This window comes from Miscanthus floridulus, chromosome 14 (genome assembly GCF_019320115.1).
Source record: "Miscanthus floridulus cultivar M001 chromosome 14, ASM1932011v1, whole genome shotgun sequence".
NCBI lineage: Eukaryota > Viridiplantae > Streptophyta > Magnoliopsida > Poales > Poaceae > Miscanthus > Miscanthus floridulus.
The window spans coordinates 36,734,361-36,749,609 of NC_089593.1; the positions used below are offsets into that span (position 1 = coordinate 36,734,361).

The window sequence follows — 15,249 nt, forward strand, 5'->3', positions numbered from 1 at the left end:
CAAGACGAGGAGAAAAGGGTTGATGCTCACATAGCTATTGAAGAAAAATGCCGTGACAAAGCAAAAGAGTAGAAGGCCGAAGCTCAGCTTCGAAGAACTTCTAGCTAAATACAAGAAGGAAGCAGAACCAAATGTCGCCAATTAGCCAAATAAGGTCTAATCATAAAGATTGCCTCCAAAGCTGTAAGTCTCAAAAGTAGAATTGGCAAGGAGATAGATCTCATGCAGTAGCAACATATTCTCCTTTTGAGCAGTCAATTCCCATGTCATATGGACCACAGCCCACATATTTTTATCCTTATTCGTCTTGGGGCTGGTTTGATCAAGAGGCACATGTTCCATCATACTTTAGGCCACAATATGTAAAGTATGTAGCTCCAACAAACTCAATGAAATCATCACATTGTAAAGACCGTTTTGATCGAAATCAGTTGGATTCAATTGGTCTTGATGGCAAAAAGGTTTTGAATCGGCTTGCATTAGTCGATTCACTTAAAGCTCAAGGATCAAATGCCCAAGAGAGAGATGTGGAGCCCTCAAGTGGAGACAAGGTTGTTGTTCATGAATTGCAAATAGAAGATATTCTAGAGGACAAAAAAATTGTCACAATTCTAGAAGATATTGGGGGGCAGGTGAAATCTCTCTAACCGAAACAAAGGCCGATTGATCACATTGGGCAAGGGGAATCATCGAAAGATCCTCCTTTAAAAGATGTCTATCAAGATGAGGAGAAAAGGGTGGATGCTCACATAGATATTGGAGGAAAAGGCCATGACAAGCAAAATAGTAGAAGGCCGAAGCTCCGCTTTGAGGAACTTCTAGCTAAATAAAAGAAGGAAGCAGAAGCAAATATCACCAATCGGACAAAGAAGGTCCAATCATCAAGATTGTCTCCAAATCATAAGTCTCAAGAGTGGAATTGGCAAGAAGATAGATCTCATGCAGCAGCAACACATTCTCCTTGAGCCCACATATTTTTATCCTTATTCGTCTTAGGGCTGGTTTGATCAAGAGACACATGTTCCATCATACTTTAGGCTACAATATGTAAAGTATGTAGCTCCAACAAACTCAAAGAAATCATCATATTGTAAAGACCATTTTGATCGAAATCGGTCTAGAGCTCAACCTAAGAAGGTGGTAAAACAAGTTTACTGTGTGAAGTATGATGGCTGAAAGAAGAAAAGTTCAGATCTGAATTCAACTGTTGAAAAGTCGATTACATTGCTAAAAAATCCTGACTACTGATGGCAAAGAAGTGGAAAAATCATCTATTGATATTCTAGGTACCAAATCTGAACAAAACAAGGTGAGAGTGCCTAAAATTAAGAAAGATTTGTTGCTGTCCAAAACAGAAATAAAATTAATATGCTCAATTGGTTTACCAAAGTGGCAAGAAAGCAAGCAACAAAAGCTAAGTGTAGAGAAGCTAAAAGAAAAGGGCTTGGTGTGGGTTACTAAAGGAAGAATTCAAGCTCAGAAGGATGATGCTCAACTAAGTGGTGCAACGAAGGCAAAGGAGAGAAGGTGATTTAAGAAATAATTGCCAAGTTCGAGGTTTGCACCAAATCATCAGAATTATTTGTCATGGTATTATCCATATTCTTTGCCTATGCCGATGTGGAATTCATCCCTAAGGTAGGCATGGTTATCCCTCAGCTCCTTATTTTGATCCTTGGTATGGGTCCGTTATATTATGGAGGGTTGTTAACGATTTTGATTATCGATGATGTTCTATTCCAAGAGTCGAATTGTTATATTTCGATTATGCATACTTTTGTGGATGAATTCATATGGTTAGTACTTTGTTATTCATAAAAATATAGCCGATGAGTGTTTGCAAACCATCGTGCTATGAGAAGACCCTCCATGGAATTTACTTTGGTGGCTTTATGGCCTGGGGGGCATGATATATGCATTCTGAATTTACCTACATGGATATGACAATATGATTAATCGGCTTGCAAAGAAGGCCAAAGTGTTGGCATAATCATTATTTCCCTCAATGGTGTTGTTTGAAACATCAAGCCGATTAAATTACATTTGCACCAAAATTTGAGCCGAATGTAAAGTTTTCTTATTCAGCTTGGACAATATTGCAATCCTTGAAGGTAAAACATGTTAGAGCCTTTGGTGGTTTTGTACTGAATGGTACAGCAAGTTGCTGGTGTGTTTTAATGTTTTGAAGGATCACCTGTTGCATATCTTGACACATGCCTTGACATTATCAAGCAATTTGCTAAATTTCAAATTTGGCATAGTTCCAAGGCATGAGAATCATAAATCAAACATGTTGGCTACAAAAGGCATCAGGTTATGATGTCGGTGGATGGAATTTTCACATTAAAAGGGAACCGGTGTATCACATCGTTGTTTTGGGTGCTACCAAACCAGCCAAGCTGGTTCTACTAGGTGTGCTGGCTGATGAACCGGCTAGCCCGGTTCCAGAAACCGGCCAAGCCGGTTTGCCTGTGAATTTTCCCCCGAATCAGCTTGATTTGCTCCCTGTTGATGCTAAAACCGATTCAAGTGATTGAAGGACTCCAATTATTGCATATCTTCGTGATTCAAACATCAAAGTCAATAAATATCCAGTGAGGTTGCTATGGGAGTTATTCATCAAAAGGATTGTCACTTTGTGTTGGTTGCTGTAAGTTACTTTTTTAAAAGCCATTACAAGATGGTCATCTATACAGAGAAGCCAAAATAATGCCTGAGCGATGCCTGATATGCTCATGTCACCTTTAGAATGACATGGCCGATGTATACATCGCCCTTAGATGCTAGATAGCCAATGAGTTGGACATTATTGCTATTTGGGCCTTTTTATGTTTTCAGGTTCGTACAAACCTCACCTGAAAACTAGGAGGGCACATGTTGACAACCAAAAGTGGCCAAGGTGTATAATGGACTCTACCATCATGTTTCTATCCTCAAGACAGTCAAAAAACATATATGGATCATCCCATTTGAAGTCCGAACAAAGAAACAGTGTTTCAGGGGTGGTGGCCCTATGGGAACCGCCGGTTTGGATAAATTCCTCAAATGCATGATTTAATAGCACCATTGGATTTCTCTTATCAAGCTAATCGAAAAAACATATATGGTTTGCCTCGTTTGGAGTCCTGGATAAATTAATTGCAATTTTTGAAAGATTTCTACACCGAACTACAACAGAACCAGCTAGGCCGGTTTGTGTTGACGGTAGTTAACAAACATTTATAAACCAGCATGAAAGTAATTACCAATATAGGACTTAGGGGTTTAAACTAATAAATTCTATAAGTTTTGGTGAATCTATGTTTTCAGTAGGGTTTATCTAGAAAACTATCAAGGTGGACCTAGATGTCAGAAGTAATCGCGCCTATCCGTAGCAAAACAATTCTAGAAGGTTCTAGAGGACACAAGAAGCCAAACCACTGAAGAAGACCAGCACTGCAGGACCGGCTAGCCCCTGGGCCCACTCTTAGCCTCCTCCTTCGAATGTCTATTCTAGGACAACCTTAGGGTTTGCATCTACGCCATTCCTTTAGATCAGTTTGATCCGAGGGCTTAGAATAGATGCTATGACATATATATATCAACCCCTAGCCACCTCCCTGAGGCATCAAGTCATTTGAGAAGATAGAAACCATAATCATCCTCAGAGCTCCTACCATACTCTAGAGCATTGCTAGCTAAGCTAGGTCTAGAGGAAGGTAAGCTTCGCTTGGATTCCAGATCTTGTTAAGAGCAGTGACTTGGTATAGCCCCTTGTATTCTCTTTTGTATCTTTCATTATTCTTATGTTTGCTACAATTGATTTGATATTGTTCTTAATATTATCTCTTGACTTATCCCTGTTGTGAGTAGAATATTGGTTATAGTTTATTTCTCCATCATATGTATAAGTTATCAATATATTCTAACTGCCAGTCCGTCCCTTGGTAACAATATAAAATAACGATACCTGGAATACTCCCGGGTGAATTGCTACAACGGAATATTATCTGTGCGCTTGCAGATCTTTTTCACACACACACACAACACACACACACACACACACACACACACACACACACACATATACATATATATATATATATATATATATATATATATATATATATATATATATATATATTCTTTCTAGTCACATAAAATACTAAAGTGCTTCGTAGTGTCATTCTTGAAGTGGCACTAGGTAGTACCGACAAGCATTTCTTGCATCATAACTAGGGATGACAACTTAGCAAAAGTGATGTTAAGAAATGTCAACAACATTAGGTAGCTACTTAAACAGTGACAAGTTAATAAATACTAACAATTTGCAATCCAGACAGGCTGGTTTGCCAACACCTATGGGTGCCCTAGGCCCCATGAAAACCGGCCTAGCCGGTTTGAGAACCGGTTAGGCCGGTTTGCCTGTTCTAAACTGACTAGGACTCGTTTTGATCAGGAATTTGGATGAGATTTTTGATAGGAAACTTGATGATTACGATTTGAAATTATTTCCTATTAGGATAAGACCACCCCCTCTATATATATGAGAGAATCACAGCCGATTGAAGGTTTCAACCATCCAATCGACCAAATCAATCTACTCCAACCCTTTTACTCTCTTTTTTTCAACCCCCATGCTGTTTATCTCTTGATCCCACGACTAAGGATGGCGCTCTAGGACTTGCCGGCCGATCTAGGGCAACCCGGCGACTGTGCTTGCCCTACAGGGGTCCCTCCCTGGCGAGAGTTTCGACGGTTTCTTTGCTAGTTTGCCTGAAAACTAGCCGGTTCTTCGTCACTCAAGCACGTTGGTTATCAATTGGTGGTTTGCTTGTAAACCTCTCCGTTCTTCATCACGAAAGAGTGATATTCTCGCTGCGTTCTTCGGTTCGTGGCTGCCCGGGCAGTCCAAGGCCCTGTCCGGATCATATTCAGGCGTCAACATGTATGACACCACAGAATGGCCTGCCAAAGAATATTGCTGCCACAAAATGGTCGCAATGGTGTATGAGAAAAGGACCACAAGATAACACTTACGCTGATAGGGTTAGGTCTGATTTCTTCGTAATGTTTCATGAGCTCTGATTTTTTTAATTACTGTGACCATATTAACTATCAAATTTAGTAGATGACAAATATTTTGTTTAATAATAGGCAGGATACAAATGGCCAGATGATGAGCCTAAACTTAAGGAAAAATTTATGAAGACTCTTGAGGCGTGTTGTACAAAGTTGACAACCCAAGAAATATATGACTTGAGGGTTTATGCAGTAGTGTCATACCAAACATAAATCATGGAGGAAATCATTGAATTTGAAGATGCAAAGTTAATCCATTTGGATGCACGTGAGTACCGTAAAGGACCTTTCCGGGATAAACACTGATGCTTGGAATGCACTGATCAACTGGTGGGGATCAGAGGACTTCAAAACACTGAGTGCCATGAAGAGGGCTGCACGTCTGTCTAGACCTCAAAGTGTGAATTGTGGGGGATCAAAGCTCAGTCACATGCACACAACAATGCTTGATATTAATTGTTGAACCTTAACTATATGCAGTTTTTATTTAGTGATATAACTGTTTTTTATCTAGAGCTGCTGGAGCTCTCTCAAACCGCTCTTAAACAGTACGTGAGGTGAGATTTCCTGTCACATCCATAATTCTAACCGATCTCAGGTGCACACCGAAGAATAATCTCTACCACTAAAAGTGGAACATACAAAAATAGCAATTACCAAATGCAGTGCGAAACAAATATAGATTATGCCACAACCACCATCCCTCCGTACCGCACAATATTTTCTCTTCCGTGGACAAAGCCATTTACCAACCAATTCTTCCCTGCAGCTGCAAAAGTGTGATCAAGAGCTCGACCGAGAGGCTGATCGATCGGTGGAGCATGCAAGAAGGGAGGCGGCCATGAGCAGCAGCATGGACTCGTCGGAGCTAAGGAAGGTGTTCCAAATGTTCGACAAAAACGGCGACGGCCAGATCACCAAGAAGGAGCTAGGCGAGTCGCTCAAGAACCTCGGCATCTACATCCCCGACGACGAGCTCGATGCCACGATGGACAAGATCGACGTTAATGGAGATGGTTGTGTGGACGTCGAGGAGTTCGGCAGGCTCTACCGCTCCATCGTCGAGGACGGCCCAGGGGGCGACGGCGACAAGCACGATGAGGAGGAGGACATGCGGGAGGCGTTCAACGTCTTCGACCAGAACGGCGACGGATACATCACCGTCGAGGAGCTGCGGTCCGTGTTGGCCAGCCTCGGCCTCAAGCAGGGGCGCACGGCCGAGGACTGCCGCAAGATGATCAGCAAGGTCGACGCAGACGGCGACGGGCGCGTCGACTTCACGGAGTTCAAGCAGATGATGCGCGGCGGCGGGTTCGCTGCACTAGGTAGATGATCGGACTTCGGAGGATGGCTTCATTGAATCGATCGCATCGGCGTTGTAGATACTTCATTAACAGGTTGGACTTGTTCCAAATGTAACGATGTGGCAATCTAGTGGCACTTGTTCATTAGTTAATTATTAATTAGTATTTGGTTTGGCGAATTGATGCTCCTTTTTTATTTGATGATGAGAAGATTTGGGTTGTTAATACTAATTTTTGTGTTTACTGTTGGATTTGCCTGGGCATAGTACACTTTTACTATTTATACCAAATTAATAAATCAAAAGAAATTCTAAGACAATAGTTAATGCTTGATGTGATTAATGTTAGTATAGGAATGGACAAGAGGCCTGACGCGGTACGGGCCTTGTTTTTTAATTCGTGAGTATCCTATATTTTCTTTCTAAAAATATGTACTTTTACAACTCCTAAAATGATATTAGGAGGAATCATAAAGGTTATCTCCAAGAGTTTCTAATAATTCACTTTAAAAAAAAATCTAAATTTGGCACCACAAGCTACGAGAAGCTGCCACCGGCGAGGTCTCAGTCTGACCTCGTCCATGCCAATCGGCGCGGCCGGCCTTCCATCCCCTATCCCCTAGACCCCTACGACGACGACGACGACTATGCCTGCATCCGTCTCGCAGTGCCTCAACAATTATAATTAGGTTAATAAAATCAACCAACTAATCGATCCGGCAGCCGCGACGGCCTACCGAACCAAATAAATCAAACTAGTACTACTACTACTCCGGCCGACCAGGCTCAGCAGCAGCGTTGCCGGCGCCTCCGCCTTGCAGTGCCTCCGTATGGCCGCGTACGAGTAGGACCCGCTGCTTGCGGGGTTGTTGCCCGCGGTTGTTCGTGCCCGCCGCGGCGTATGAGGAGCTGGAAGCCCCTGCCGCGGCCGTGGTCTGTCTTCTTGAAGTCGATCAGGCCGCCGTCGGCGTACGGCTAGTCGATGAGCCATCCCCACCGTGGACGTGCAGTCTTGCCGACCCCGGCGACGTCGAGGAGGCCGGCAAGCTCCGGTCGGTGCTCGGGAGGCTCCTGCACGAGTACGCCCTGGGGCAGCGAGCACACCGAGCAGGTGGCGAAGCGCGTGCTCATGGCCATGGCGCGGCTGCTGGGGTTCGGAGAGGGGTTCTTCCTCGACTGAGTCGGCGAGAAGGGCGGCACGCCGGCAGGTACGCACGGTTCACCTGGTCGCGGCAGGATCCACGCGAGCGCAACTGCACGTATCTTTACGCGCAAAGGACTCAGTTTTTAGAAGTGCTAAAAGATTAGGAGTTGATTTTAGAAACTGTTGGACACCTGTTTTTCTTAATTTTGCTAAAAAATTTAGATTAGGAGAGTGTTTTAGAAACTCTTGGAGATGCTCTAACTCATGGTTTTGATTAGACCATGACGACCACTACCCCTCCATCCCATAATAATAAAAATAAGTTTATGAGATTTAGAGCATGTTTGGATACTGGATTTACTCAGGTTGGAGTGGGTTGGAGTTTGGTGGTTTGGTGTTTGGTGGTTTGGAGTCCACCGAACTTGGGTCCAACCCACAAGGTAATATTCCTGCCAAATGTGGGTTCAATCAACTTCTCCAAATCATCCCCCGCGTGGACCCAGATGAAGCCTGCACACACGGACACACACGGACAGAGTAGATGGCCTGCGGAGCACCAACGACAGCTGCATGGGCTCTAGCGGTGGTGTCGTGGCTGTCGAAGCAGCGGTCTGGCTCTAACACCCTAAAATTTGCCTCTTTTAAAAATAGATTTAAAATTATTTATTTTTAAATTTTGTACTCATAAAATATAGGTAAATAAAATTTTTCATTAAATTAAAATTTATCATAAGGTTTAGCAATATAGATGTACATACATGCTGATGAATTTAATTCATTTGGTGGAGTGGTTTTGATGTAAAACTTTAAAAATGATTTGAATTGCTTTTGGAAAAAAATGGCTTTGAAGTAAAAGAAAAGAAAGAAAAGAGAATTAGAAAATAAGAAGATTTAAAAAGTGGTAAATTTTATTTTTGGGAACTTATCCAAAATTGTTCATTTTTATTTGAACTGAAAAATGTATTTGACACCGTGTTTAACTTTGATTTGGTTCATATTTGAATTGGATTTGAAAAAAAAATAGAAAAGGAAAAAAACGAATTTTCCTTCTCTTTTTCTCTTCCCCCACTTTTGGCCCACTCGACTTGCTCCTTCCGCGCCGGCCTAGCTTCCGCAGGCCGCCCTTCTCCTCCTCGCCCGAAGGCCTCCTCCTCTCCTTCTGATCGGCCCAGCTCGGCCGTTTCCTTTCCCTGGCCCAGCTCCGCTCTTCTGGTTCTCCCGCAGCGGCCCGTCTAGCAGCCCAAGCCGTAGCCCAGCACGGACGCCGCCACTTCCCTTCTTTGCTTTTCTGCTGACAACCCGGCCCCACCGGTCAGGCGCGTCTCCCTCCCCGCGCCGTATGCGAGCTAGAGTCCTCCGCACCGCCGCCGGCCGTGTCCGCCCCGCCCACGTCCCCCTCCGCTTGCCGTGCCTCCCAAGGCTCCGGAGCCTTAAATACCGGACGCCCCGTGCCGTGCCTCCCAATCCGAGCTCCAACACCGCAGTCCCCTCCGCCGAGTGCCCGCAGTCGTGCCACCACCTAGCGCCGCCGTCCGCCGTCTATGTTCCGAAGCCGCGTGCCGTCTCGTCTTGCTCTGCTCCACCAAAATCCCCCTGGGTGAGTTCGTCATCCTTTCCTCTCTCTCTTGGTGTCCTCGCCTTGCATTTTTGTGGACTGTAGCCCAGAAACCGTGAACGCCGCCGAGCTTCCCAACGCCGGCAATGGCGCCGCCGTCTTCTTTCCCTGTTTCCACGGCCAGCTCTTCCCTCTCCGCTCTCTACGGACCGATCTTAAATCAAGAGCTAGGATTAGATCGTACCCCTTCGTCAGCTGATTTTGCTAAAGAGTCCCTACGTTTTTCAATAATAGAACCCGCAGTCCTTTGCGTATTCCACAGCTTCTGTTTCTTCTTTTAAAAGCGTATTTTGTTCGGTTGACTTCAAAAATACGTTTTCACTTATTTACATATTTGCCACTGATTTTGTTTTAGCCATAACTTCTCCGTTTTTACTCCGATTTGATCCATTTAAATTGCGTTAGATTCGTAATTTCATAATCTACATGTTCATACTACTATTACATATGTTTTCAACTTTTAAAATTCGAGGTTAGATTTAATCTATTATTTTAATAAAAGAAATCTTGTTTATTTCATATCTTCTGCGTTTTAGCTCCGTTTTGACCCATTCAAGTTGCGTTAGATTCATAGCGACGGGATCTACGCGTTAGTAACAGTGTTTATCATATTACTATTTCTGGAATTTCATGGTTTAAATCATATCTTCATTAATAATTATGCAACTAGATTTTATAAATAAAATATGACTTGTTTTATTTTAGTTTTATAAATCAAATCTGAATTTGACTTAATTCAATTTATAATATTTAAAAAAATATCTTATATATATGAATTTATATAGTTAAAATAAATGAAGCCTATAGTTTTCTTTTCCACATATAAAGCAAATCTCTCGATAGTTGTATCTTTTCAACCGTAGGTCCTATTAGCGTGCTCTTCGCGTATGTGTGTTCGTAGTGAGACGTAGATTCGTTTTAAAAACTTTTCATCTTAATTTTATGTTTGGTGTACTATTCTAATTTAGATCCATTATTTGCTTCATGTATGATTGTATGGATGCTTGTGTGGTGCTTTATGATTACGTCCAGTCGGCGAGATATACGTGGTGATCAAGAAGAAGAGGAAGAACGTTGAAGATTAAAGCTTACCGAAGGATCGGTGTTTAAGGTAAGTATAGCATGGGATCTTCCTTGTTGTCCTATACACCTTTAATCATTTAATTCATGTTGCATGTGTCTACCTTGACTGCCACTATGGATTTCCTAGTACTTTGTACCTTGTACCTTGATACCTATGTGGTATTGCATTGGGTAGTATGATGCTAGTGCTCAACTAAAGCCATGATCTTATAACTTGACTAATGGTATATGCAATGAACATTAAAAGATGCTTTTTAGCAACATGGAACCAGGGGGCTAGAGCATTGGACTATTTTTATGGTGCTCTAGATTCCTCTCCTTAAGGACTTATTTGTAAGTGATCATCCGAGACTTATAGTATAGCTGTGAGGGCTATATGGCTCTGGCTTTAGCTCAGTATAAGAACCTTTTCTAGCTTATTAGTGGTTACCTTTATTGGCGTAAGAATGGCTTGACGAATCGGGTATAGGACAACCTCTGTCCCCTTGTGTATAGGTTGCGTGTCATTATGCCATCGGGAAGGGGGGTTTCTATATCTGTTTGCCGAGTGAATCTAATGGCCCTAACTTGTTAGACGAACCTTTGAAAGGCTTAATAGTGAACCCTGCCGACCTTCCTTGGAAGTGGGTCAAGAGACTAGCTACCTCGGGTGAAAGGGTAAATCATGACTTATAGTGAAAGTGTACAACCTCTACAAAGTATAAAACTAGTATATCAGTCATGCTCACGGTCACGAGTGGCCTTGGAACCCTTACGGAATTGATAATGAACACTAATGATACTGATGAGAAACATGCTCATTAATAATTACTGTTTATGCTATTCAATATTCATGTTTACCTGATCATGTGTTTATGGGCTTGTGATAAACTTGTTGCCACCCAATTGCTAAAAGATGACTCATTAAAAGCTAATCGTAGTAAACCAGTGTCAGTCTTTTAAGCCTCATGAACCCCATGTTATATTGTTGAGTACAACATGTACTTATACTTGCTTTACTTTTCAAATATTTGGATGAAAATCCTGGATGGATACTAGATTGCTAGAGTTTGGAGAAATTAGGCTTATGATCAACCAGTCAGTTGTCTCTGTAGATTTGGAGTACTCACCTAAAGATTGGAGTTGTCTTTCTATTATCTATACTCTGAGGTTATAATCTTTATACTAATATGCTATGTATTTAAGTATTGTCTTTTGATATTATCCTTATTTGTAGCTATATGTGAGATTTGACTTTCTAGGCTCACATATGATGTGTATCTGGTTTTGTTCTTAAAACCAGGTGCTACAAAGTGGTATCAGAGTAATGCTGACTGTAGAATGCAAGCCTAGCTGAAAATTGGCCATCTTAAGGTTTTGAAATTGCTATAAAATTCTTGTTCCATAAATCTTGATATTTTCTTCTCTACTATATATCTATCCTTGATATTTATCTCCTCATTGGTGCTTATTTTGAACTCCTTGTTCTTATCTTCACCCCTTGATTTGATATGCTTTTAGAACTATTCTTCACCACCTTCTTTTGTAATCTGAAGATAAGTCTTAGGATTGTTACCCCTAGCATAATGAGGATGATAGTATCGCAAGTTGAGTCAATGATTGAATTGTGCATCTTTATTGCTTGTTGAATTATCATTATGCTTATGATTATTTTGAATCTTTGTAATGATTGCAATGATCTTGTTGGGTGTTCCCACAATTTCATTTAGTTTATAGACCTAAGGTATAAGGATTAATGAAATAAATAGTTGGGTTATAGTATTCTTCTGTTTCTTCTATCATGTCTTTTTAGAGCAGCCTGCACTCTTCAGTTTATATCTCTAATCTTAGGTGACCAAAAATCATGAGAAAATTCTGGACAATAGTAGACTTCAGTATCTTTCTCTGACCGTAAGAATCAGCTTGATAGCTATTTTTTTATGGAGATATGAAAATCACAAGGCGGTGCATTTGTGCAGTTTGGAACCTATAATAGTTTCCCTTGTACACTATTTTCGACAAAGAAAACTGAGGAATTTGGAAAAGTGTTCAATAAGGAAGTTATGGAGAATTTTATAAGCTTTCCAACGGTATAAGCTACAATATCATTGGATTGACAGAATGAGAGTTACAGCCATTTTACGACACTGCTGTTTTTCTACTCGCGAGGAATTTCAGATTTCTTGTTCATGCCCATATACAAGAGTATCATTGGGATGTCAGAACATCTTGATACTAGTTAGCTTATCTAGAAGGAGTTGCAAGCTATACTTTGGTGTCCCCTAGTTTATCTTTCTTTATGGGGGTAGCCAAGTGGAAGAATTTATAAGATGAAGTATCCTACGTTCTAGTTTGCGCAGTGAAAGCGTGGTGGTACCCAAAGATGTGAGAGAAACTAAGAGTATCAATGAGGTTTGATTAAAGGTTCAAGGGAGGTTTAACCAAGATCATCAAGATATTGATAATGCTACTAGAAGAAGTTTTTAAGTTAGTTTGGATCAAGAGACCTCAGCTAAGTGTTGAAGGAGTCCAAGAAAAGATTGAAGTAAAATCTAAGTATTAGCTTTGCTAGATCTGGACAAGAGTTTTATAGCTATAATGATGCACCTTGTCAAAGGTGTGGGATGTGTCCTTAAACCAGAAGAAAAGTAGTAGCTTGTTCATTAAGTCAACTAAGGAAGAGTGAGTTGAACTACCTAACAAGTTATCTGGAGTTATTCATTATGGAGCATGAAAGTAATATCTTCTTGGAAGTAAAAGTGACATCTAGGAGGATCACAAGAATCTACAAGACATCTTCACTAAGGCAGTCTTCAGCTTGTGATATCCCTGTTGGAATGAAATTGATTATGACTTGGAAAAGTGCTATCACTTGGAGAAGCAAAAGTCATGGCCGATGCCCTTAGCAATGGAGAATTGTGCTAAGAACGTTCGGGTGACACAAAGGATTAATTATTGTATTCCAAGTTCGAGTAATTTAACCAGAATTATTAATGTTTTGAAGATTGGTAGTAGAATTTCCTTCTGATCAGGAGATTCATCAGGCTTCATTGGAAGGTGGATATTTTAAGAAAAATAATTGATATTATGGACTAAAAAAGAAAAGAAAGATGGCCTAGTGATTGGAGATACCTGAGAGTTGTTCAAGGTGCATGTTAAAATCTTGGAATTAGTTTGGTAAGTTACTTAGAGTAAGGTTAATAGGTATGCAAAGTAAAGTAGGATTCTTATCAAGACAATGGAACTGCATGAGGAAGTAAAGAAGACTTCAAAGGTAGAGTATTCCTATCTCCTAGTCGACGTCGTCCGAATCTCAGGAATGAGATTTATCTTAAGGGGGGTAGAATTATAACACCTAAAATTTCCCTCTTTTGAAAATCGGTTTAAAATGATTTGTTTTTGAATTTTCTGCTCATAAAATATAGGTAAATAAAATTTTTCATTAAATTAAAATTCATCATAAGGTTTAGCAACATGGATGTGCATACATGCTGATGCATTTAATTCATTTGGTGGAGTGGTTTTGAAGTAAAACTTCAAAAATGATTTGAATTGCTTTTGGAAAAAAATTAAAAATAGCTTTGAAGTGAAAGAAAAGAAAGAAAAGAGAATTAGAAAATAAAAAGGTTTAAAAAGTGGTAAAATTTATTTTTGGGAACTTACCCAAAATTGTTCATTTTTATTTGAACTGAAAAATGTATTTGAAACCGTGTTCACATTTGATTTGGTTCATATTTCAATTGAATTTGAAAAGAAATTAGAAAATGAAAAAAATGAATTTCCCTTCTCTTTTTCTCTTCCCCTGCTTTTGGCCCACTCGGCTTGCTCCTTCCGTGCCGGCCTAGCTTTCGTAGGCCGCTCTTCTCCTCCCCGCCTGAAGGCCTGCTCCTCTCCCTTTGTTCGGCCCAGCTCGGCCATTTCCTTTCCCCGACAGCTCCACTCTTCTGGTTCTCCCGCAGTGGCCCAAGCCGTAGCCCAGCACGGATGCCGCCACCTCCCTTCTCTCCTTTTCCGCTGACAGCTCAGCCCCACTGGTTAGGCGCATCTCCCTCCCCGTGCCGTACCCAAGCCAGAGTCATCTGCACCACCACTGGCCGTGTCCGCCCCGCCCATGTCCCCCTCCGCTTGCCGTGACTCCCAAGGCTCTGGGGCCTTAAATACCAGATGCCCCAGGCCGTGCCTCCCAATCCGAGCTCTAGTGTCATAGTCACCTCCACCGAGCGCCCACAGCTGTGCCGCCACCTAGCGCCGCCTTCCGCTGTCCGCCTTCAGAAGCCACGCATCGTTTCCTCTTGCTCCGCTCCGCCAAAATCCTCCTGGGTGAGTTTGTCCTCCTTTCCTCTCTCTCCTGGTGTCCTCGCCTTGCGTTTTTGTGGACCAAAGACCGAAAACCGTGAACGCCGCCGAGCTTCCCAACGCCGGCAATGGCGCCGCCGTCTTCTTTCCCTGTTCCGGCAGCCAGCTCTTCCCTCTCCACTCTCAGCCGTCCGATCTTAAATCAAGAGCTAGGAATAGATCGTACCCCTTCGTCAGCTGATTTTGCAAAAGAGTCCCTACATTTTTCAATAATAGAACCCGCGGTCCTTTGCGTATTCCACAGCTTCTGTTTTCTTCTTTTAAAAGCGTATTTTGTTTGGTTGACTTCCAAAATACGTTTTCACTTATTTACAGATTTGCCACTGATTTTGTTTTAACTCCGATTTGATCCGTTCAAATTGCGTTAGGTTCATAATTTCATAAGCTACATGTTCATACTATTGTTACATATGTTTTCAACTTTTAAAATTCGAGGTTAGATTTAATCTATTATTTTAATAAAGGAAACCTTGTTTATTTCATATCTTCTGCATTTTAGCTCCGTTTTGACCCATTCAAGTTGCGTTAGATTCATAGCGATGGGATCTATGAGTTAGTAATAGTATTTATCATATTACTATTTCTAGAATTTCATGGTTTAAATCATATCTTGATTAATAATTATGCAACTGGATTTTATAAATAAAATATGACTTGTTTTATTTTAGTTTTATAAATCAAATCTGAATTTAACTTAATTCAATTTAT

At 41.3% G+C, this 15,249-nt stretch overlaps 1 protein-coding gene across 1 annotated transcript; it reads left to right on the plus strand.

Annotated features, from left to right (window-relative positions):
- Window positions 1-5,801: 5,801 nt before the first annotated feature.
- Window positions 5,802-6,575, plus strand: LOC136505855 (probable calcium-binding protein CML28). Its single transcript, XM_066500991.1, has one exon. The coding sequence runs from the start codon at window positions 5,903-5,905 to the stop codon at window positions 6,392-6,394; it is 492 nt and encodes a 163-aa protein (XP_066357088.1). The 5' UTR covers window positions 5,802-5,902; the 3' UTR covers window positions 6,395-6,575.
- The last annotated feature ends 8,674 nt before the right edge of the window (window positions 6,576-15,249 follow it).

Coding starts and splice junctions, on each gene's coding strand:
- LOC136505855 (XM_066500991.1), top strand. CDS start 5,903: ATGAGCAGCAGCATGGACTCGTCGGAGCTAAGGAAGGTGTTCCAAATG.